Source organism: Betta splendens, chromosome 15, assembly GCF_900634795.4.
Source record: "Betta splendens chromosome 15, fBetSpl5.4, whole genome shotgun sequence".
Classification (NCBI taxonomy): Eukaryota; Metazoa; Chordata; class Actinopteri; order Anabantiformes; family Osphronemidae; genus Betta; species Betta splendens.
This window is the reverse complement of record NC_040895.2, coordinates 11739544-11764542: the sequence shown is the minus strand read 5'-3', so window position 1 is coordinate 11764542 and position 24999 is coordinate 11739544. Positions and strand designations below refer to the sequence as shown.

Sequence of the window (24999 nt, the reverse complement as noted above, 5' to 3'; positions counted from 1 at the left end):
CAGGCTCCACAGCAGCGTCGGAACAGCAGCGGATGTGCTGGGCTTCTGTGGACTGGACGGGTTTGCTTTGGGGGGGAAAGGAGCAGAAACTACAGTGAGACACGACCAGCCTGTATTTTTCTTCTTTGCCTCATTCTCTGTTGAGAATTAAAAGTTGTGTCAGCGTAGAAGAAGAGATCGGATACGCGGATGAAATATCGCAGGCTGCATGTGAGCGTCTTGTTTATGGTGAGTAAATAACGCGGCGTGCAACGGTGATGTAACGTTGTGTTGTTGTGTTTGTAACAGGAGGTTCAGTAAAGTTAATGGTTCTGGTTAAAAGGAGCAGGATGTCCCATTAACATGCAGTCAACTTATTTAACGACGCTGGACTCAACGGAGAAACGCAGTCTAATGGGAACAAACGAATGCTTTCATACATAAAGAGGACAAGTTATGAATAGTTTAACTTGAACGAGTAAAATGCTTGAACATGATCTGTAGCTGAGCGGCTTGGTGCTGTGACAGTGAGTTTTCCCACTACTTTGCCAGTTTCTCCAGTGTCTCAGCTGTTTTTCTTTAGTAACTGGTATGTGGTGCTGAGCGAGAGAGAGAGAGAGAGAGAGAGAGAGAGAGAGAGAGAGGATGGGAGGGATATCAGAGAGTAAGCATTGTTCTGCTGTCTCCATCCAGCTGTAGCCCTTGCAGCTGGCACACACACACACACACACACACACACACACACACACACACACACACACACGCACACACACGTCCACTCTTAAACGCCACTGTTCTATTTTTTGCTCCTAAACTCTGCAGCTTATTTCGTGTGGTTGGTTGGTTTGTGCGCGTAGACAGGAGGGGATGATGGGGATGTGAGCAAAACCAAAGGTCACAGAGTGAGGGAGCGAGCTCAGCGCCACCTGTTTTATGCTCTCGGGGCCTGCTTTAACATATGGATTAATTTTGAGTTGAATTGGAGACGCCCACGGTCTGATTGGAGCATAAATCATCCCCCCAGGAGCGAATATAAACGCTGAAGGAGCGCCCTCTCCATCTCCTTCTCATCTGTGGCGAGCCCCCATCGCTGCAGTGACTGATGGCTGAATGTAAACAGGCCGCGCGCTCGCAGACGCGCGTCCTTAAAATGTGCTGCACTCCTGCTTTATGTGCTTCACGGGCCCGATTTTAGCCCAGCGCTCGGGCATCGCAGCAGCTCAGAGATGCTAGATCATCCCGCGCTGTCACCACAGCACGGGGGGAGGGGGGGATTTGGTGGTGGTGGTGGGAGGTGATGACCAAGCTGTCAGGCGATCAGGACTGGAGCAGCTAAAGACCAGGATAGAGGGCTTGTAAAGGATGAGAGGGGAGGTGGTAAAGAATTCTTCATTCTTCTTCATTTTTTTTACTAACCTCATTAAAAGTTTCTTTTTACGTGTGAGTGGAACCAGAATGGAGCTTGAGGCACAATCACAGCGGATGCACATTGGCCACTACTTGAAATGATGACTGTCGTTTCATTTTGCTGCAGCGGAGATGATGATGATGATGATGATGATGATGACGGTGCACAAGCTGCATGTGGCATATTTAATTCATGGCCTTCCATCATGATGTAACACGGCAGAAACTCTGTCTCGTACTGGCAGTAAACTCATCTTTGGGTCTGTTTTAGAGACAGCGGGAGGTTTTCTAACACGTGAGTTTCAAATATGCTGTATGTGGTTTCGGTGTCTTGTTTTGTTGTGTGAGGGTAATGATGGTTCCAGCGGATCTGACCATTGCCATCAGAGTTCCTCACTGTCAGACCATTAAAGCAGGACAAGAGCCAAAGCACAGCAGGGGAGAGACAAGCTGTCAGTCAGACCCACACCCACACAGACTAAGTAACCCCCCCCCCCCCCCCCCACACACACACTGTAATTAGGTGCCGCTTGGGTTTATAGTGACCTTTCTTTTGCTGCTTTTAAAAACCAAGTGTGTAGCAACAACAACATTAATACCACAAACCTCCTCTTTTCTGAAGATCTGAGCTTCAGCAAATGCTTTCAAATCCTTACATCCTTACAAATTCCAGAATAAATAGTTTTACAAAGAATAAAATCTCATTTTAATTTTAAATCAAGTCTAATGAAACAATGAAAGACACCTGAGACCTGTAGTGCTTAGTTTTATGTAATGTCATATCCTCATTAAATATTTAGAGTCTTATGAATTTGTCTCAATTAATTTAGTTAAACTTAATTAGATTTTCTAAAATTTCCCCAGTTATTAATGGACATCTTGCAGTGGCTGTGTAAAACAATCAGGGTAGCAAATCATTAGGTTTGCAGGTTTTGCACCAGAAAACTGTTTTGCACTTAATTCAATCAGACTTAACCTTGATGATATGAAAACTCTATATTCTGGCTGTTTCCGTGGATTCAACAGCATTTGTCTGGTCATAATTATGTTCATGCAGCTTATCCATCACACTGCAGGAGCTGTGGTTTCTGTTTCTGAAGAGTGGACAGATAGACTGACTTCACTGACCAATCAGCATCTTTCATTTGATCCTCCCTGTGTGATAAATGCCAGAACCTCAAGTCCAATGCCCCGGAGCCACAGATGATGTAAGTGGGTATTCATCAGCCCCAAGGTGTGGCTGCACAGACCAACATGCCCTCAGTCATTATCCCCTTTGACTTAACTTAAAAAGGAAGCAGTGACATGCACCATAAACATATTAACGTGGTGGTGCGGAACTTTTTCGCCGCGTGAAAGGAAACTCTAAATGTGCTTTTTCCCCCGTGTAAGTAGATTACGGCTCAATTAAAGTGCTATTGGAATCTGATAGCTGCGATGGCCGGTGGAGACGGGCTCAGAAAGCTCTTACAGTCTGTAAAGGGAGCCCGAATCAATGCGGGGTGGAGTAAGTCTGAGCATAATGGACATTACTGGGCAGAGCACTGGCACAGATCACATTAGATCCAGGAGCGCTGACGTCTGCCAACCGCCCCACACCTCCATTAGCGGCCCAATCAAAGCGCGTCTGCTCAACACTCGCCTGTTTGTTCACCGCGCGCAGAAACTTCAGCCGCTCACTTGAGCGTGAAGTTTGAAGAACTCCCCGTGGAGGCTGCAGCGTGTGTACGTATCGACCTCGGCCGTTGTCGGGATGCAGCTGCCGTCCTGCGTGGACGCAGAAGTGCTGCAGCGCGGGCCCACCTGGAGCCATTTCCATCCTCCCCGTCTCTCGCTCGTCCCTTCGCTCCGAGAGGAGGGCAGAGTGGCCTCATATGTCACCGAGCGTCACTTCACCGCAGTCGGGAGGGTGATATATGAGGACTGAAGAGGCCAGTGCTGAAACGGCACACACACACACACACACACACACACACACACACACACACACACACACACACACACACACACACACACACACACACACACACACACACACACACACACACACGGGAGATTGATGGATGACACAAGTATTAGGTGTGGAATTGAAGCTCGTTGCCTGGGAGCAGATGAATGCTTTTAGGAGGAGACAGGCGTCTGGAGATGACCTGCATCCGCAGCAATTAGATGTTTTTTTATTAGATGCAGTCACTGCATGTGGCTCAACGGCACTCTTAAGTCGGTGTGAGTTGTGCAGTCGACACACACTTAATATGAGAGAGACATCCTCCAGCGCCACGCATCCGTACAAGTGTAAAGGCCATTGATTAGGCTGTTGATGGCTTGTGTCTATTGGAAACCTGATTTGTAGCAGCGAGGGAAGCAAAACACGAACTATCGATCTGCCTGGAAAGCTCATAAGCCCCACGTGGGTGTGGATTCATTAGGACCCCCCCCGATATGATTGTGTATAACCCTGTGTTACCTCAGCGGACCTGAAGCGGGGGCTCCTCCTGCTTCTTACAGTCAGACCCTGTTGCTTGGACGCCCTCCACCCTCCTGGCCCGAGTCCTCCCCCCGTGTGAGTGCAGATGACCCCTCTGCCGCCGCCGCCGCCGCCCCTCGCCTCGCGTCAGCTGCCTGGCTCGGGCCGGCTGGGTCGGGTTTGGTCCCACAGATGGGGGCTGGGAGCTTTTAACTATGGGATGAATTCCTCCCGCTTAATTCATGACAGATGTCTCCCCCTCTCCGTCCGTTCCTCCGTCTCATGTCTCGCGTGCTGCGCTCCGACGTTCCCAGAATCCGTCGGGGAACCTCTGGGTCGTGGTCCCGGCTACGGCCCCTGTAACAGAACTGCCGCCGCCCTCTCGGAGCCCCTCGTGGTTCAGCAGGACTCAGCTCCAGTGCTTATGCAGCCTTTGGCGTTTCCACGTTACAGGGATGCTGTCACGACTCGGACCCGGGTCCCAGCAGGACTTGGGCTCGAGCTGATGCAGCTGGAACCTGGGGCCGCTGTCCGCCCCGGTGCTGCAGAGAATTGGTTATGGAGGCTGGAGTCCGTCTGCTGAGGGAGACGAAGAGACACACAAGCTGGAGTTTTAATTGTTTCTAACAAAGGCTCCAGCGTGACCTTTCATATGCACATGTCCTGGAGCTTTTCCTCAGCTCCGCTATGACTCGACATTCAACACATGCATTGTCCAAACAGGCCTTTGATGCTCATATCATGGTGATCGGGCTGGATCGGCGTGAAGCTCGCTCTGCTCGGGATCCTGCGTTCTTTCTTTCCACGCTGACGGCAGAAGTAGGTCAAAGTTTAGTGGAGCGTCCTGTCTGAGTGGGGGGGGGGGGGTTAAAGGGCCTCGTTGGCACCGGGGGTCCACTTCCTTCAGCTCGTTTGCTGCCTCAACACAATAAACGCTGCCTCCTCCTCCAATAAGCCTGCTTTGTAATAAAGATCTGTTCAGAATCAGTCGGAAAACGTCCCCTTCATGACCTTCCTGTTTTTGCTGACCTCTAGTGGTTTAGCGTGTCCACAGACTCGTGATGAGAAAGTTGGACAAGGGGGGTTTAAAGTGTAGGATCTGAGAAGACAGAGTCTGGAGGAGAGTCTGCATTCAAAGAGTGGTCTGATGACAGAAACACCGCCCTCCCTCATTGTTCTCATGCTTTGCTTTGCGTTGCGTAAGACGGCTTTTCAGAAATCAGATCTTTCTGAGCGCGTCTTCACAATTAAACCATGAATTATGTAAGAGCTCATCTGCTGCATGTGTAACTTCTGCTGATTGTCAGTCGGCCAGGATTAGCCGGGGTCTCCCTCCGGCTGCCCCCCCCCCCCCCCCCCCCCCCTTTCTGTTTCCAGGTCACAGCTCCGTTGTTTATATATTTTAGCTATGAGGCGAAACCTGGAGAGAGAGGGAGGGACCTTGGGGAGGGGGCAGATGATGAGGGGAGTAATAGAAATCAGGCCCAGACCGGAAGTGGGTAGAAAAATGCTAAGGTGAAATGATATTAACGGCTGAGCGCACACAGCGAAACAAAAAGAGGAAACGGGAGAAAACTGTGGACGGGCGGTGCTGAGAGAGGACGGCTCTATTTTTAGTTCATCCCCGCTGTTGGGCCAGAACGTGCGGCCCGGCGCAGCACGGCTCAGCGTTCGTGTCAGTCCACGTGTCAATCTTCATTAACTCTATACGCTCCAACGCCGGCGTCACACACGTGTGTGCAGGTCTGAGTGAAGGTAGAGAAGCTCCCCCTCCACATAACACTACCCATGTCTTCTCTTCCTGCTAAATCGCTTGTTTTTGCTGTGTTGATTTGCTTTTGTGTCACAGTGTGGCAGGAAAAACTACAGTGAGAGGAGCTCCCAGTTCATTTTCTTATTAACGCTACACAAACATGCAATTAACTGAATGGAGCTGGAGGCTGAGACGCATCTCGGAGTCATTTCCATCTGCTCCCGTCACAGTGACAAGCTCTGTGTGGTGAAACGTGAGGTCGGCAGCAAATCCTTTGCTTTCGTGCGCTTTGGAGCGGGGAGCGTGTCGGCTGCAGCCTCTCATTTCAGCTTTGGCTCCTAAACGCACGGTTCAGCCGCCGGATGCTGACGGATGCTCGGGTGCGTTTGTGCGACGCTCCCACATGCACGCGATGGTCGTGCTGCTGAAAAGCTCAGACCGAAGACCGTTTCCTGCCTTTGGCTCCTTCGGTCCGTCACTCAGCGTTCGCCCTGAGGACCCACATAAGTCACCCGCAGTCTGTGAACGTGCGAGATTTATCTCAGGGGGGTTTGAACAGAGACTGTGCCGAGCGTCACCTCCTGCTCCGCGATGGATCTGCTGCCGCCGCTCCGCCGTTATCGCGTCGTCTCATCTGATCCTGCCACAACGGGGATGACTTACAATCTGAAACGTTAGAGGAGCATCAGGCTGTAGAGAGGAGAGTCAGCGGTATTGATCGCTTCACTCCAGGGGGGAGTGAGTGTGGAGCCAAAGGGGCACTGTGCTCACTGAGGCAGACTCCAGTTACTCTACTTGAGTTTTCCTGGATGAATACGGTTTGACTTGCCTCCATTTGATTGACAGTTATAATCACTAGTGTAACAAGGAACTTCAATTTTGCTGACTGTAACTTGTTGCTTCTACTTAAGTAGGACTTTGATGAGCCGTGAGTATTTAGTGATTCGTCCTTCCTGTACTTCCCATCGTTGAGGGCTCAGCTTCTCATGTTTGCACATTTTCTCCCCTCTGTTCCCTGTTGTTCTCCCTGAGGCTCCATATCAGCTTTAATTGAGAACAGCCATTAGTTCAGATGCCAGGCTACGCGCTGCCCTCTAGTGGCCGGCGCCGGATCTACACTCTGATCGGAAGTGCGGAGCAAACTAACAGGGCTGGAGTTCAATACATGCAGCGGATAGATCCATCTCTCCCATTGTTTTTTTCCTTACTATAAGATGAATGGCCCTCATTAATCATGGCCGCTTGCCTTCAGTTGTAAGTCTAGAGGTCAGTGATTAAACCTTGTTCTCTGTATCACAGCCAACTCTCTCTCTCTCTCTCTCTCTCTCTCTCTCTCTCTCTGTCTCTCTCGCTCACTCGCTCGCTTTCCCTCCCTCGCTCCGAGGATCAAAGGCAGAGTTGCATTTCGCCACTGCTCCGCGCTGCTTTTCATGGCTCTGATGTTGTCTGCCACCGAATCCCGGCGGAATAAAAGTCAGAAATTGAAGCAGCAAATCATGTTTTATGTATGTGTGCTTACACAATGAAAGCAGGCAGGAAAGTGGGCCAAGCATCACACAGGGCATATTATGGCAACAAAGCAGCTTTCCACTTTCTTAGAAAAACGACAGCGGCAGCCATCAAAGTGCCGGGCTCAGAGCAGAAATGGGTGTTTGGCTGATGACAACGACAATGAAAGGACAGATGCATAAACCCGGCTGCTCTGACGGTGACCGTCCTGCTGTGGTGTGTGTGTGCTGCTGACTGTATACTCAGTTATACTGTAGATATGCCCGTGTGCAGTAGAAACATTATGACAGCAATCACAGATTATGACAGTAAACTGAGATTTCAGTTCATTTAAACATCTTTCAGTAATTCATTCCTTTGTAAACTCGAACTAATAACTGTTTCTGGAATTCTGGTGTGACGGGATCACAGTGAACTCAAGGCACTTAAGCAAATGAGCTCAGTACAACGTAATACTGCAGACCCCCCAGCCTTGAATTCTAGTGTCATTGTACTCACATCAAGTGTGGCCCCTGCAGTGACGGCATATGCTGCCATAGCCATGTAATCTGTCTGCCAGCGATCTAAAGCATTAATAATCTCAATCTAATCTGAACCCCTGGGTTCACATCCGCCCATCAAACTGAGTGAGATGTCATTTCCTGATTAGAGGTGGTGTGTGTGTGTGTGTGTGTGTGTGTGTGTGTGTGTGTGTGTGTGTGTGTGTGTGTGTGTGTGTGTGTGTGTGTGTGTGTGTGTGTGTGTGTGTGTGTGTGTGTGTGTGTGTGTCACAGGTCACGTCTTTTGGGCTTATATTGCATTTTATGAAAATTAAGCGGCGTAAAGCTGGTTCACAAGCAGATCTGGATCATATACTGTAGCACCTATGTACAGCACACGTGGGTATTCACAAAAACTTTTTTTAAACTTGAAAAAAACACTAGAGACGCATTTTAAATGTATCCAAATCGCTGCAGTGGGCTTCATAATCAACTTAACCCCTGCGTTTTACTGAACCTGTTTCACCCCCACGTTAACACTGTGCCCCTCAGGGCAGACCGTGACCATCTGCCCTGCTGGGGGCTCCTCATTAGGTTACACTGATGCTGATGCTCCCTCACAGCCCCCACTTCATGCTCAGCCTCAGATGATCAGGTGTCACTGGGTTGTTCACGGTAAAACCATGACCATCAATCCGAAATACATTAATCATCGGGTGGCGGAAAAACCTGATCTCAATCTGCTTTAACGGGTTGTGGTGAAAACTGCAGTTGGATTTAAAAGAAAGTGTAATATTTTTGCGACCGGTCCCTAAAAGCAGCTCCGAGGCCCCCGGGCCGCGTAGCGAGTTCTGATCCGTCCCTGCGTCGGGACACGGAGGGCCAAAATCAATAGTGGTATCGTATCTCAGACTACACAGAGCTGACTGATTGCCTCACTGAGTTCTGGTGCGGAGCGTAGAGGTGACTGAGAGGGAGGAGGACAAGCAAGGGTGAGATCAGACGATAAAGGAGTGTTTGTGGGGAGATGACATTGTCGTTCAGTGCACATGAGCGTTTCATTATTGGATGCCAGAGGTGGTGATATTCACTTAATGAATGTCCAAACTTTTCCTGGTTACTAACACCGAGGTCTGGTGTTTTGCTTCAGGTCGGAGTGCGCAGAGAGGAGCGAGGCCCTGGGATGAGAGCTCTGCGTCGCTGCCCAGTCTCCCCCAGACCCCCCAGAGGAGGAGAACGCTGGGCGACACTGTGAGGTAGAGAGCTACACAAGTAGACGGAGCATCCTCTGCAGACAAAAGTCTTCTCTGAGGATGCTGACCTTCAGTATTTGCTGACTCAAACACACACACACACACACACACACACACACACACACACACACACACACACACACACACACACACACAGCCTTTCTGATTTTTCGCCTTCTTCCCCTCCCGTCGCTGCTCTCTCTCTCTCTCTCTCTCTCTCTCTCTCTCTCTCTCTCTCTCTCTCTCTCTCTCTCCTGTCCTTCAGAGACATTAATCAGGGGCCTGACTTGGTGTGGGCTGAGTTTAGAGTGGGCTTCTGTGGTCACTCAGACTCACCAGCGCGCACACACAGTTATGGTAATGGGGGTCCTGCCCTGCTGCTTTGAAGTGTCCAGTTAGGGACTGGCTTTAGAGATGGATGGCAGTTAGAGTGTGTGACACAAGGGGGGAGGGAGGAGGGGACAAGATTAGGGGTCACGGGGTCAGGAATGCGCCGCTGGGCCCGTGTTGCTCCTTGTGGGAGCTGGGTGACAGAAATACCTCACTGAAGTATGAAGAGGCGATGGTCATGGGCCAGAAAGGTCTGAATGCACCTATGCTCAGAAGGTTTTGTCTCTGTTTTGTTTTTCCTGGGCTTCTTATGGTTTCGATCGGCTCACAGGCTCACAGTGTTTGTGAGATACGTGGGCTGATAACAATGTGTGGTCAACACAGCAGCAGCTGCCCTCCTCTCTCCTCTCCACCGTCTCCATTACAGATCGGCCTCCGTCCCCGCTCTCGTTTGGCTCAGCTGGTTTCAGCCCAGCTGTCCCCGTCCTTCACCAGTGCTCCCACAACACTGAGCAGGTTCCACTGAGGTTCCACACAGCCCCGATACCAGGTCCTTGTATGTGATATCTATTTGTTGTCATCAGTGGATAGATGTGTGTAGAGTATACAGTGTGAGATGCTGAAATCCCAGAGGATTAGATTGAACCATGCTGTTGCTAAGTGTCTTTCAGCTCATTGCTTTGGTTCATAGATGGAATCAAGTTGCCACTGAACACAACCTTTGGGTTAATAGTTATTAGTAGATGAGCCAGAGTATGTATAGCTGTAATCTTTTGCATCTACAGCTTATTGGCTGCTCTTGAGTGGCCAGACAATGAGAAAACGGAGATCTCTGTCTATCTCTGTTACAGTGTAAGTTATTCGTCATCATCCAGTAAAAAGTCTCTTCGTACTATTTGTCACGTTACACTCATCGTCCCACTATGTGCTGACTATTACCTACGTGTTGCGACTGTACCTGTTCAGCTGATTCATATAGAAAAAGAAAACCTTGCTGACTCACACACACACACACACACTCACATGTGTGAAAGGCCGGAGAGCTTTCTCCTGTGGTGTTTTCAGCTCGGTGGGCTGAGTTAACGGCGAGGGACTCGTTGTGCCACCTTGGGATCCAGAGGGAGGTGCAGGGAAGTTCCAGTAAAGGCAGACAACACACCCTTCTCCTCCAGCATTACTCAATCCTCCTACTGTTTTTCCATGGCAGCACCACAACAAAAGCGGAGTGGGCATGTTGTGTATCACACAGCGGATCAGTGTGTGTGCACAGTAGCTTAGCGCTTCAACACTGGGGGAATCATTCCGATGCCAGTTTGGCAAAAGAAGCGTGGAGCAGTTTAACTTTTCCTTTCTCCTGACGATCAAATGACTGTTTACCGGCGCGTCAGCAGCGCCGTGAATCTCACACTCTTGGTTTAGCTTGTTAGTGGAGGAGTGATGAAGCCGCGCTGCCGTGCGAGCTGCTGCTCACGCTGTCAGACCAGTGACGTTGTGTTTCCTAGGGCTGAAAAGGGGCTGATGGGCGCACTGGTCTCTTTACTATTGCACAGTCTTTGTGTTGCCCTCAGTGTACAGCACTATTTAGTTACAGGGCTTTGCAGGGTGTGGTGGACTGAAGCAGCGAGAGGGGGTAGATTGAATTCCAGTGTCTTTCTATTGCCATGTTACACCCTACACAAAGAATTAGTCAAATTGAAATCAGTTAAATCAAATGTTAACGCTAATGTTTCCATTCTGTCTTTAGGTCTGTGGGCTTTTGAACAGAGAAAAAACCATTATCATAAAGTCTCGGTGGAATCTTTGTCAATCTCTAGCAAAAGCCTGACATTAGCGACTACATATCCTATTTTTGGCACGGGTAAAAATGGCAGCTTCAAATGCAGGAGATGCTTTTCTAAACAGAGATATCTGAAGTAAATGCAACACTGTGGCTCCAGTGGGACCTTGTTTTGCATCATTTTATGGTTTGAAAGGGTTTAGCAGCTTAAGACATGGCTACACCTTTTTGATTGTCCATTTAAACCTTTTGTAGACTGCTTTATATTCATTGCAAATGAAATAGGCCAACGTGGTGGCCTTCACAATAAAAGCAGCAAAGCAGAACATACAATAATCGAATAACTGAAGTGCAGGTGTGCAAACATGACCACGGATGCGTTATGTAATATTCACGCCCCTGATCTCTGTCTTCTTCTGTTTTGGCTGCAGCTCTTCTTGTTGATCTCTTTGATAATTGTGCAATAGGCAGTAACAGTGCAGTTATTCAGCCAGAGGACAGATGCAGACAACTGGGGTGAAAGGAGGCTTCCCCTCATCGACAAACTCTAACACTGGCTGCAGTTTCTAAAAAAAAATGTTCGTAGGATTATGGGGATGCGGAGAATTTGTGTGTAAGTGCAGGGGATGGATGAAGCTGAAGCTAAAAAGAGAAGGGGGAGGAGAGAGAGGTGTGTGAGTGTTAAAAGAGGAAAACTAGAGGAACGGGGGCAGGCAGACAAAAGTGAGAGAGGGGAGGGAGGAATGGGGAGGGGGGAGGGGGGCGGTGCTAACGCAGACAGCGGGGAAGGAAAGCTGAGAAGAGGAACATTGGAGTGAAGTGAGAAGAGAGAGGAGGAGAAGGCAGGACTGGACAGGAAAATATGGTGCATGCATTTGTACTCGTGTCGGGATATGAGGTCCTGGAAGCCGGAGCGCTGTAGAAGCCGGGAAACAGAAGGAGGGACGTGAAGGAGTCGGAGCCGAGGCACATTGTAGTGGTTTGAAAATCTTACTTCTTTCCAAGAGGGACGGAGACAAGTGAAGGCAGCGATGCAGGGCTCTCAGTGGGGTGAGTGCAGTGTGTGTGTGTGTGTGTGTGTGTGTGTGTGTGTGTGTGTGTGTGTGTGTGTGTGTGTGTGTGCTTCTCCACAGTCTTCTATCCTCCCCATTCCATTTGGTCTTTGTTTACATGAACATACAGTAGATGTGTTTGAGGAAACTTTGCACTCATGAGAGCTTCGGGTCCGTGTGAAGCCATTTGAGTGGATCGAGTCGATAATGGAAATGCCGTTAGTGAAAGGTAACGGAAAGAGCCTGAGACAGTTCACATGGAGAAACTCATCTTAACAGAACTGGAGACTGGTTTAAAAGCGAAAGTAAAGAGCAAAACATTGGCGGTGGCTTCTAAAACGTAAATGGTCAAGTTTCCTCTGATTTTACCAGTGGCTGACGGCATCTGGATGATGCAGAATCAGCTGCCTGGTCTTGACTGGACGTTGGATTTCTCAAGAACAGACCTGACCCCGTGGACCTTTGGCCGAGCAGATAAACTCCAGATAAAATTGTTGAGGGCGGACGATCGGTTTTGATGACGCGGACGTTTTTGAATCCTCACCCTGGGTAATTTGATCGTCACAGAACTCTGGGCTATTGATTAGAAATTTCAGCCATTACTAAAGGTGTCGTCCCGGAGGGGGAGGGATGGAGCTATTTGATCTGGGGCACGTGGCAGCACATATCTCCAGCAAATCAGCGCCGGGGCCGCATTCACAAGTGTGACTCGTGCTAAGCGTATTTACCCAGAGGAGTCCGAGGGAATCAGTGTTTGTGTTGATGACGGAGCCCTGGCAGATGCAGGCCGCTCTCCTCTGTGTTCCCCATGCATGTAATTACAAGACTCCGCTCGCGCCCTGGGCCACATCGTTGTAGTTTCCCATCAAGTCTGTTATGGCCGCGAAAGTGATGCGTCAGCGGATTGTGTTTATAGTCAGAGTGGCTGGAGGCCCGTTCACTCAGCTCTCTGTAGTAGCCGGAGCGCGTCGTGTCGGGGTTCCGTTCGAGGGCCCGCTGGACGGAGGCTGAGATTCTGTGGTTCTTCGGGGCCCACGCGCCGCTCCGTAAACACGGCGTCTGTAAAAGGGCAGGTGTCGAGACTCCGGCGCTGACGTAGAGTTTAACTTGGAGGTGAGGTAACGCTTTCCAGCCGTGTTGCGACATGCTTCCTTTGTGTGTTCAAACAGCGCTAAAAGACCCGAGAAAACGCCGCAGCTCCGTCTCCGTTGTCTCCATTCATCCGCGGGGATCAGCGGCTAAAACGGGCGACGTGCAGAATAAATATGCCCAACTCGACCCACGTAACGCGATGTTACAGCTTTTGGACTTTTTCACAACTTGAGAAAGTGTTGGGTCCTCTGTGCTGATGCTGCAACCGATGGCAGCGCCGCAAAGGTTCCCAGCCACGTTAAATGCATTATTTATGCAGCAAAGTGCCATTTGTTTATCCGATATGTGCTGAAAGATTGTTTTTATTTCTGCAGATGTAGCACAGCCCCCTAGTGAGGAAGCGGGTCGGGCCGCTGCTAATGAATGTCACACCGGTGACAAAGCGCCGTGAATCCTGCAGAGCCCCTGTGGTGTAGGTACAGGACCGTGCCCCTAAGGGAGACACAAGGCCTGGGTTCTGATCCGATCCACATCCTGGTGTCCGAACCCGAGTTCGCTGAACGGCCGTTCTCCACCTTCGTTTGTCACCTCCGCGCAGAAATGGACGCCGTCTCTGAAGGCGCCGGCACGTGTGCTGGTTTCACGGCGTCATAGATTTTTCTCAAGTGGGTGGAAATGAATTATACATCGAAGCTGGCACCGTTAAACCGAGGCGTAGCTGCTTATGTAACAGCTGCTGTGGAACTCATTTGCCTGCTGTATTTTGGCTGCGCTGGGCGTGCGAGGGTGGCACTGTGTTACGCGCTGCTTTAGCAGCAGGGATTTCACTTAAATGACGCGGCACCTTTGCAGAAGTGCGGCGGCTACAGTGAAATCACCGTCACCGTCGTCCGCGTCCGCTGTGGGACGACCCACCCTGTTCCTCTGTGGAGCTGAAACAATGGCCCGGCTCCGTCCATACAAGCGAGCCAGCGGGGGGGCAGGAGGAGCAGTTCAGGGGGGGAAAACTTTACTCCTCTGTCCTGTCTTGGTATTTCCAGTGTCTGCAGGTCCGACCACTGACTGCTGCTGGAGAACTGTTAGTGGCTGGAAAAACTCCTGGAAAATCTAGCAATTGAAGGAAAAAAAACCCAAGAATGTCAGCCATCTCCTGCTTTCACATGCTGCTACCTCAGTGCCAAGAACTGCAATCTGGAATTAGGAACAAAGTAATAATGATAACTCCGCGTATCGACTGAGTTTCTCAATTTATGTCTTATTGGAGGAGGATTTGATGCGTCGGATGAATCGGTTGACGGAAAACAGGAAGTAATGTCTCCTTCACATTCTGACTAAGTTAAAACTTTCATACGGGAGGATTTTGCTCCTGTGCCAAAGAAAAAGATGGAGCTTGTCTTTAGTGGACATCTGTGAGAAATGGAGTATTAGCCTTGGTGTAAATAAGAATATCGTAGCGATGTGAATGCCCATAAAGTGTTTACAAGGCCGTCGCTACTTTTATGCCACTGTGTCCCCTTTTCACTTGATTGTTGGCTGCTCCGGCCCTCAACCCCCGCAGGGACGTCGTCCCCCTGCAGTTCCGTGTTGGTCTGATGGAGGAGAGAAGATGGAAGGCTCCGTTCACCCCTCTCACAGGCCACCTCTCGCGTCTGAATTGAGGCCAGATGCTTTGAGATGCTAAGGAGACAACCTGCTCGCTGTCACCGTCAGGCGCACACATGGAACTCCCTCGCTCATTCACCCGCTCGCTCGCCCGCTCAATCCTCCCCTCCCCGCCCCCCGCTCCCCCCCGTCCCTCTATCTCATTTCGGCCCCGCGTTTGAAAAATGTGGGCCTCCGCTGCCATGGCAACGCCTCTAAACAGAGCGAGAGGCTCAGGTCTGCTGCAAGTCGGCAGTAAAAGAAGAACCGGACCGAGCGAGGACCTGCTGCCAGTTACTCATGCGCAGGCTTCACTTTTTATAAACCTTATTTTCTGCATTGTTTCACAGCGGAAAACCTGGTTTCATGAAGTCAGAGCCCTGCAGCGGCGGCGTGCAGGCCTGAACTCGCAACTTTTGTTAAGCTACAGTGTTGCTTTGCCAAAGAGGACAATGCTTCTCTGGTTTGGGTAAAAATAGATTTGGCACTGAGGCAGTGGCTTAATGAGCTCTGCATAGGTTTTCCTGCATTCAGCAGTCTCACACACACACACACACACACACACACACACACACACACACACACACACACACACACACACACACACACACACACACACTCGGAGCCATGTGGGGGTAGGTGACAGTGAGCGGCCGCTCAGACAGACAGTCATTGTGTTGGAATGGAGGCATGATATAACCTCAGGTCTTCTGGCTAAACATTAAAAGACTTCTCTCCTTTTACAGTTTGGTCGGCCGTTTTCATTACAATAACATTTTCTTGCCTGTTGGAAGCTTTATTGCAGAGCAGCAGCGGGTGGATTCGTGACAAATAAATGGGGGAGTAGATTAGGTGTGGACTGATTGCTTTGCTGAGGTTATTGTGTGTGTCGGGGAGTATCTGCCTTGTCTGTACAGCACTTGTGGATTTTCTTTTGTGAGCAGCTGCTGAGGATTACGGTGACTCACCTACCCTGTTGACTTTCTTTTTCTACCCCAGTCTCACTGTCTGTCTTTCTCTCTCCATCGACTGGGAATACTGGTTTTAAGATTAATCAGGGCCACCCATGCTCTGTATGCTAAAGTGGAATATTTACACCAAGCTCACTTCATATCCTGCTTGATTTTGGAAACTCAAAGTCTGACCACCCTTCGAAAACGAGGAAACGTTACACTAAAGCGTAATAATTTTTTCATAATTTTTTATGAATGAGCCTTATTTTAAGTCCCATTTTTCCTTCATCCATACAGCGTCTGCTCTGATTTGACAATTTTATACTTCCCACCTGTTGCGCTCATCTTCACTCTAGCTTTGCATTATCAGTCACGCTGTGTTGTTGCTGTTAAGGGAAGGGCAGATGAAAATCTAGTTGCATGGACCAGTGATCCGGGAGTTGTTTCAAAGGGGGGGAGGAGGAAAAGAGGGACAAAAGAGCAGAGGAACAATAACACAGCGCAGGAAATGAGGACGGGAGAAAGGGGATGTGGGTAAAAATGAGCAGGAACAGGAAACGGGAATGAAAGTGGAGGGTTGAGTGGAAGGTCCATTAAACATGGAAAAGAATAGAGAAAAGAAAAGAATAGAGATAAAGTTGGAAACTGTCTTAATTTTAAATTTATTCGCTCTCCAGTGTCTGTGTGCTCATCGAATAAAGGCCAAACAGGATTAAAGTTGCCTGGTTAGGTCAGGCGTCTCTGGTCTACCTGGGTCTGGAATTCCTCCACCCCCCTCGGCCATTACCCCCTTAAACCCCTTTCTCTTTCTTCTCCTCCCTTCTCCCTTTTATAATTCCATCCTGAGCCCAGTGGAGCCTCCGGAACAGCTCGGAGGTTGCGTGTGGGTCCAAGGGGCGATGTGCCGCTGTGGAATAATGGGCTTCCCTTCCCGGCGATATTAACAGACTTATCATAACAGGATTATTTCCCCATCACAGACCCCACTTCTGGGTCCCGTAGAGCGCTACCTGAGAACTTCTTTATTCTGTCCGTCCCGCTCTCACTTATCTAAGTGCGTTGGTGCCATGTGGAGGGTAAACCATCGCGGCCGCTGGGCAGATTTCCTGCTCCTGACACAAGCGAGGCTGCCTTTAAGCCATCCAGCATCATTTAATAGTCTTAGAGTGTCAGGATGTGGTATAACGTGCCCCTGGTTTGACCCCGTAATAGCTGGCTGCGACTCTATTGGAGTTTATTTTTGAACATCGACTCGAATGACTCACGGAGAGAAACGCCTCATGAAAGACTATCGGAATGATTTCAGGCACTTGAGATCTTTTCTATTTTTAGTGACGATGAATGTTTGTTCTCCGCCTGTCTTGTGCTGCTGACAGCAGAGGTGGATGCGTGTGATGAAAGGTGGAGGAGGCGGCGAGGGTGGAGGGAAGGATGGTACAAGTAGAGGAATCCAGCCGAGGAGGGGAGGAGTGGAGGCCCCAACACCCTTATGGGCATCAGAGGGGGACGACGGCTTTGGGGATTTGTTTCCCAAGTAGCCAGAACAAAACCAGACCCTTGGAGTGGGAGGACAGAATCAGAGCAGCTCCCCTCCACTCATCAGGAGGTCACCGGGTTAGCGTGGCCGGCATGGGGAGGGGGCGCAAAGGCGATTGCAAGGGGTTGTTAATTTTATTATCCCCTGCCAGAGAGGTCCTTGTCAGGGCTGGGAGTGAAGAAGAGGAGGAGATTACGGGATGCTAGGAGGTTGTGAGGCATCATTATTTTGGTATGAGAGGTGATCACACGCTCCACGCATTTCTTATCTTGTGATGCATGTCTTACCTGTGAAGTCCGTCTCCCCCTCAGTTGTGAACACCACTCTGCAAATGTGGCTAATCATTGCACGGACTAGTTATGGATGTTTGAGTGTGCGCTTCAGGAGGGGACCAACGTAGTGGGACTGCTTTCAAAGTGTTCGGTCAAGCGTCGGGGGGTGTAGGTGAAAGCACAAAGGTGGAGTTTTAGGGTCATTGTCCTGTGGGAAAACAAACCACAGTCTCACTAAGTGCAAACCAGGTGGGAGGAGCCACGCTGCCCCACACCTTCACACCTCCTCCTCCAGACTTCACAGTGGGAACCACACATTCAGGAACCGCATCGTCACTTTCTGCTACAACCAAATATCTAAAAGTTGGATCTGTCCTATTCTCACCATGAAAACCTCTGCTGTCTAGCGACTTCCCTCTCTGTCAGCCCTTCTTTAGTGGTATTTCCGTACGAGACAACAGGCTTCGCGTGATTGATGACTGATCGCATTGCACCCATGGTGTGTGCATAGACGTGCGCCTGTGACCGGGTTAGTTCTGGCAGACTGTGCACAGCCGTAGCTGGAGTGGATTATTCTACTTGGCCAGACGGATTTGGACTTGGCACGACAAGCTCAGGATATGTGTCCCCTCTCTGTCCCCCTCGGCAGCTAACACTGATAATACTATCTGCAAATGGAAGAGCGAATCTGCTGCTACTTTGTTAGTAATCTGTATCCATGCTCCTTTGCCTAAAAATAGCGCAGCAAAGTCGGACCTACTATTTATTTCTTCTAAGATTTAATTTTTGTATGTCTGTGTGAGCATTGTGCACATGAAACAGCGGAGTGATTTCAAGCCTCTTTAGAAGCGATATGCAAATGACAGCTTACCGAGTTCAGACAAGGACGTTCGGGAAAATTACAGAACAGCTGCAGCTGCTGATGATCGTGACTCATTCACTCTCCCTCTGTCTGCGTTGATCTCAGTCTCTGCTTAATCCTGCTCTCTTTTTTTCTTACTGTGTGTCTTTAATGGCATAGCAATTAGTGGTGGCATCACCAGACACAGATACTGTATTTAATGAGTCTGGGGACCGGTATCCCCAGGACAAGTGTTTCACATAAACAACTGTAAAGTGGCTGTTGCTAATGGGTTTTGTCCCTGGGAACCGGCCTAAAATCAATAAATAATTTGGCTTTGACTTCCAAAGATGCATTTTAATCGTAATGCGTTTCTACAGTGTGCATGTAAACTAAAGCCATCCATTAGTTTATTAGGATGACTGGCTTATTTATGCCTTCTGTTGGAAAAGGTGTCAACAATAAGTGAGTGGTATCAAACATGCTGGCTACTAAAGCAAGAAATCATGAAATTAAACTATAAACCACATTCATTCACATTTTGCATTAAATATTTGTCAGAAATTGCAGGATAAATATTTAAGGCTACAAGGAATTTTAGAGGACATCGCTCGTAGGTCTGATAAATATTCAATTAAAAGCCTGACGTGCATGGAAGTGGAGCATGTGTAATACGCACTTCTCGTTTGAGTTGCACATTTAGCCCCATTCTCTCTCTTTCCGCAGACCGTGTGGTGTGTCTGACACCGTCAGGCTGCCATGGCTCTGGTTCAGGCGCTACCTGTGACTGACCACCCCACTCCCGGTGTCAACGTCCAGCAGTGCCGGCCGCTGTCGTCCCACTCCCCCCCAGGCCCCTGCTCCGGCACCTGTGGGCCCTGTAGCCCTGGGACAGCCATGGGGTCCGTCAGCAGTCTCATATCCGGCCGCACGTACCAAGAGAGACATTGTCGGGCCGCCAGCGAATTCAGCGGCAAACCGCGCCGCTCCACTCCCGCCACCAGCTGTTTCCGCCTCCAGGATAACACCCTCCGCAGTGGCAGCTCCCTGGAGCAGCTGCTGGTCATCAGCAACCAGATGCAGCCTCACGCCCAGGTTCTGCCTCCCCCGCTGCCCACCAAGAAGCAGCCGCGTGCCGGTAACTCCGCCGGGGCGGGCGGCAGCGACCCGGGCGCTGGCGCTGGGGCAGCGGGGGGTGGCACCAATGGGAACTTTGGGTATGTGAGCAGTGAGGTGGTAGTCGGGGACTGGAACGACAACCTCGTGGTGGCAGCTGCGAGCCCCTGCAGCGACTCGGAGGATCACAGGGACAACAGGGCTGTGAATGGCAACATAGGAGGTCCTCCGCCTAAACTCGTCCCAGTGTCAGGACAGTTGGAGAAGGTGAGACGAGTGAGATCCAAAATTAAAGTAACAAGAACCTGAAGCTTAGAAGCAATTATCAGAGAAATCTGACGTCTGAAGTCTGTAAATAAATTCATACATGCAGTAAATATGTAAAAGCACTTTGCATATGTTTATCGTTGTCACATCATTGTTGACATTCACTACTAACACGTCTGAATGTTGTAAGTGGACTGGAGGAGGCGTGAGCGTCCCTGCAGGAGGTGCTGGCATGTTTTATTGCAGATTACCTCGGCTGTCTGATTGGCTATTTATTTCCATCGATCCAGAGGGAACCTTAATCAGTGGCCTGACAGGTTCAGATGGATCCGCTGACAGATACTCGCCTTGTCATCATCAATGTCAGCGCTCACTTACGCCCAGTGACGTATTTACTGGAGAAAAACTTTCACACCCTCTGCCTTCATCTTGTCTCTTCCTCCTCCCTGCTCTGTTTCTCTGTCCACTCTCTGTATCTCTGTGTTAGATGATCAGTAGGAAACATGCTTAATGAAGCCCATGAATATGAAATAAACCAAATTAAATTAATCAGAGTCTGGAGGGGTGACCTGCCAGCATATCACTCACCCCTGCCTAATGAGCTCCATTCACCCGTTGCTAATTAGCACAGCTTAAGGTTGAAAAATCACTAATGCTGCTTTGTGCTTTCAGAACATGGAGAAAGTGCTGATCCGTCCCACGGCGTTCAAACCCGTCATGCCCAAGAATCGCCACTCTGTGCAGTATCTGTCGAGGCCGGGGGGCAGCGGCGTGTCCGAGAGCCAGGCCAGCCTCAACCTCGTGCTGCCCCCCGGGGGGTCCGGTAGCACCGGCGCCACCGGTGGCAAGAGAGGGAGCAGCAGCTCCAGTTCTGAAGGGAATCGCAACTCCTACAACGGATGCCGCAACGCTCGCAGCAGCCAGTCCTGCTCCATGTCGGACTCAGGGAGGAACTCTCTCTCCAGCCTTCCCACTCACAGCAGCACGGGCTACAGCCTGGCCCCCAGCGAGGGCTCCAGCTCCGGGTCGGGCTCCGGGGCTCAGCTGGAGCCCGTCACCAGCCTCGGCCGAAACACCTCGGGAGGAAGCGGCAGCCACGGTCACACTAACTCAGACAGCGGGCGGTCCTCGTCCAGCAAGAGCACGGGCTCCGGCTCGCTGAGCGGCCGCGGGCAGCCCCTGTCCGACAGCGGCTCCTGTGGCCACTCCCCACACCCGGTGGAGGGGTATGAGGTCGTGGTGAGGGAACTGGAGGAGAAGCTGAGGGAGCGAGACCTGGAGCTCCAGCAGCTGCGGGAGAATCTGGACGAGAATGAAGCCGCCATCTGCCAGGTGAAGGACGAAGACCTTGGATTCGGCAAATAAACAGCTGATGCAGCACAAGTGAACTCACCTTTGATTCTCCATCTATGTGTTTTGCTTTAAAAAGGTGTACGAAGAGAAGCAGCGTCGCTGCGAGGGAGAAATGGAGGAGTTGAGACAGAGCTGTGCGGCCAAGATGAAGCAGACGTCTCAGAAGGCTCAAAGGGCCCAGCAGGTGCTACAGCTACAGGTGCGTGAGCACAGATCAGCCTCGTTCTGCATTCTGCGCAACATCCTGTATGCGAATAAACGTCTCTGCGTGCCATCAGGTGTTTCAACTACAGCAAGAGAAGAAGAAGCTGCAGGAGGACTTCTCCTCGCTGCTTCAGGACAGAGAGGCGCTGGAGCGCAGGTGCGCCACCATTCAGAGGGAGCAGACGCAGCTGGGCCCGCGTCTGGAGGAGACGAAGTGGGAGGTGGGTGGACGTCTGACCGCGCACACATTATTTTACCCTCGGAGACAGTTGATTTACACCTCTCCAACTGCTCTCGCGTCCTCAGGTGTGTCAGAAGTCCGGTGAGATCTCCCTTCTGAAGCAGCAGGTGAAGGAGATTCAGTCGGAGCTCAGCCAGAAGGCTGGAGACATTGTGGTGCTCAAGGCCCAGCTAAGGGAGGCCCGGTCTGAACTGCAGGCCAGCCAGATCCGCTCCCAGGAGGCCCAGGTCTCCGTGCGTACGCGGTCTTTGGAGCTGGAGGTCTGCGAGAACGAACTCCAGAGGCGCAAGAGCGAAGCCGAGCTGCTCCGGGAGAAAGTGGGCCGCCTGGAGGAGGAAATAACGCGGCTCCGGGACGCCCTGGCCTGCCACGGCGGACCCAGTGCAACCATGAAGGGGCAGTGCACGAGTCTGAACCTCCATCCGGGCAGAGGCCTGGCGGGGAGGGGGGGGCCCAGCCCCTCTGTGTACCGGGAAGGGGAGGAGACGCACCTCATCTGGGGGGGAGAGAGCGATGAAGCCAAGGCCCAGAGGCAGAACGCAGAGGCAGTGATGGGCCTCAAACAGCAGGTACCACTAAGAAACGGTAACGGTTTTTATGTAAGCGGCCTGTTTGATGAATAGATTTGGACTGTTTTACTCTTTCTCTTCAGGTGGACAGACTGAAGGCTGAGCTCATGTACGAGAGGAGGACGAGTGAGGAGCAGCTCTCGCGGTTCGAGGACGAGAGGAGGGTGTGGCAGGAGGAGAAGGAGAAGGTGCAGGAGTCTGACTTTGATCCTTTTCCTTGACGAGCGCAGTCTGGGGAGCACTCGTTTCATCATTTTGTTCTTTTCCGTCACTCAGGTAATCGTCTACCAGAAGCAGCTGCAGCAGAACTACATCCAGATGTACCGTCGGAACCGCGACCTGGAGCGCGTGATGCGGGAGCTCAGTCTGGAGCTGGAGAACAGGGATGTGGACTATGAGGTCCACAGCGGCAGCAACGACATCCACTTTGAAGAAATCACAGCCACCGAAATCTAAGAGGTCCCTCGTTGAGCAACGCGTGCACAGAACCACGCACGACTGAACCAAACACGGAACTCCAAGCCAAATGCTGCACTCTCTCCATCGCGGCGTCGCCCGGAACACCGAGCGCGCGCTCCTCACTCGCCACTGTCAAATGGGAGATCTCCCAAAGGTGCATTTTTTACTTCCTGGCAACAGAGACGCACATAAAAAGTCCTTTATACGGCGTGGACCCCGCAGCACGTCTAAGGGGCTTCATTCCACTACAAAGCCAGCATAAAGACTTCCCCCTGTGTGGCGGCAAGAAGCGCTTGTTTCTCACACCACATTCAGATCAGGGTATCAGAACACGACGGGACCGAAGCAAAAAAAAAAAAAGCCCAGTCACGCGTCTGCGGGTAGAAGACAAGGTCAAAACACCCGAGCACCAGCATGCATGTAGTCGGACCACGGCGCCGCTGGCTGTTAATGAAGACCAACAACAGCTGTTTGCACGTCGTCCTATCAGACGATCAGAAACTCACATTGCTTCCTGGAAACAATGAAAACCCTTCTGTCCTCGTTGTCAAGGAAGCGTCTGCTCTCGGAGGGAAACACATTGTTATTTTGCACCGGGCTTTTCTCCCGACCGCTTTCTTTGCTCACATGTGGACATCCTATTCAGCGACTCAGACAACGCAGCAAACCTTGTCACACGTATTTGCATTGGCTGTTCTGTAGAACTTAGAGGCTGCCTGGCGTCAAGCCTCCGCCACTGCTGACTCTCCTTTTACCCTGTCATTTTGTTTCTCTTCGTCTGCTCTCCGCTTCTTACGCAGCTATTTTTATAGGGGTGAAAAGTACCTCAGTGGTCGTATCAAGCAACTAAAAATGGAGCATATTCACTTTGTTCGTGACGTTGCTTAGAGATTGGAGCCGGCGTTTGAACCAGAGCTTATTCAGAGTTTGCGTTTATTCTCCTTTATTCCCGTTAGTGCTCTTTATTTAGCTCCTGGCAGCCCAGAGCCAAGTAACTAAATCTTCAAGTCTTCCTAGTCTCCCCTGGACTATAATCCTCACTGAATGCCATACAGATAGTGGGAGTCGGCATGTCTGCATGTCTTTGTTCTGTCACATTTCGGAGGCAGTAACTGTCCTCCGGCACGTCGGTGGTTGAAGCGAGGCGCGCGTTAACGAATGAAGCTGTGGGACGCTCAGTTGTCTCGCGGAATGAGACTCAGCACTCAGAAACGAAGCAGTGGGATGACAACTTTTGTTTTACAAAAAGTCTATTGAGAAATAATAGTTAAATGCTATTCTATATAATGGAGGAGATGTTGTATATTTTTTATATATAGCACCTGAAGATATTTTGTTGTATTACTGCTACAAGTGTGGGTTTAATATTCAAAGTATAAAGACTTCTACATATTTAAATATATCTATGACACAAGAACATTTTAAATGATGGATCAATTACAAATGGAGGCGGCATCATAGAACCTACTACTGCATGAAAATCTGTTTACATCATATACTCTCTGTGACACAAACATCAACCAAACAACAACCCGACGACCAAACGTCCCACTGGGCTCAGTTTTGAGCTGTTGTCGCTCCATTTTCATTGATGCATCCTTTGATTGTCATATCATAATATCACAATGATCCATGTCTTCAATGTTGGGTTCTATGCACGTTATTCCTTTATAAATGCATGACTTCTCCAGTAAGATGGGGCCAGAGCAGATGCAAAGCGAGGACGTGTCATCTTCACTACACTTGGTAAATAAGATAAATCTCCTTTCAGACAGTTTCAGAGCAGTATAATCGATCGGTCTTTAGTTTGCATGACATTACAGTAACTGTGGTTTATGGGATAACGTACACAACTCAACGTCTGTAAAAAAAAAAACAAGGAGGGTTTTTACTTCACCAAACTAATCCAGACTGTTAGTTCCAACAGATACAGACCACAACTCAAACCAAACCCCTCACTGAAAACCACTGTGCGTCCCAGACGTTCATTTTTTCCCTGGTCAAAATCGCGTGAACCATCATCTGTGTAAATATGTAAAACACTAAATAGCAGAGTATAACAGAGTGACATTGTCTTTCGTTTAGACAAACATATCTATTTCCAACGTAGCCACTGTGACTAGACCAAAGCAAATGTAACACATTTCTTTTTCGTGGCATTTTCTTTTCCTTTTGTGAGCATTCTTTTATGTTTACTTGTTGTGTTGTCGTTAATTCATAAAGTATTAGTAAGTTGTATGTATATTTTTACGTGTACATTTCTTGTACAAATTTACTGTTTTTAATTAAAAAACAAGTTGTCACATGTTTAGGTGGCTTTTATTGCAGTAACATCAGGCATCATGTTTTATCCTTATATAACCTTGATGTTTTCTAGCACTGCTACACACTGACCATCTGCAGAAATAAGGCACTGTGCACTATATTTCACTTATCGCACTGCCCATA

General features: G+C 49.9%; 1 protein-coding gene across 3 annotated transcripts; it reads left to right on the top strand.

Moving 5' to 3' along the window:
* On the top strand, positions 1 to 24858 carry lzts2a (leucine zipper, putative tumor suppressor 2a). 3 transcript variants are annotated; one of them, XM_029175027.3, is made up of 9 exons: positions 1 to 228; positions 8745 to 8850; positions 19069 to 19725; positions 20398 to 21057; positions 21155 to 21277; positions 21357 to 21503; positions 21589 to 22092; positions 22176 to 22280; positions 22369 to 24858. In XM_029175027.3, the coding sequence occupies exons 3-9, from the start codon at positions 19102 to 19104 to the stop codon at positions 22546 to 22548; spliced, it is 2343 nt and encodes a 780-aa protein (XP_029030860.1). In that variant the 5' UTR covers positions 1 to 228; positions 8745 to 8850; positions 19069 to 19101; the 3' UTR covers positions 22549 to 24858. The 3 variants fall into 3 exon arrangements, with proteins under 3 accessions (XP_029030860.1, XP_055358193.1, XP_029030861.1); XM_055502218.1 differs by lacking the exon at positions 8745 to 8850; XM_029175028.3 differs by lacking the exons at positions 1 to 228; positions 8745 to 8850 and adding an exon at positions 11737 to 12004.
* Positions 24859 to 24999: the final 141 nt, after the last annotated feature.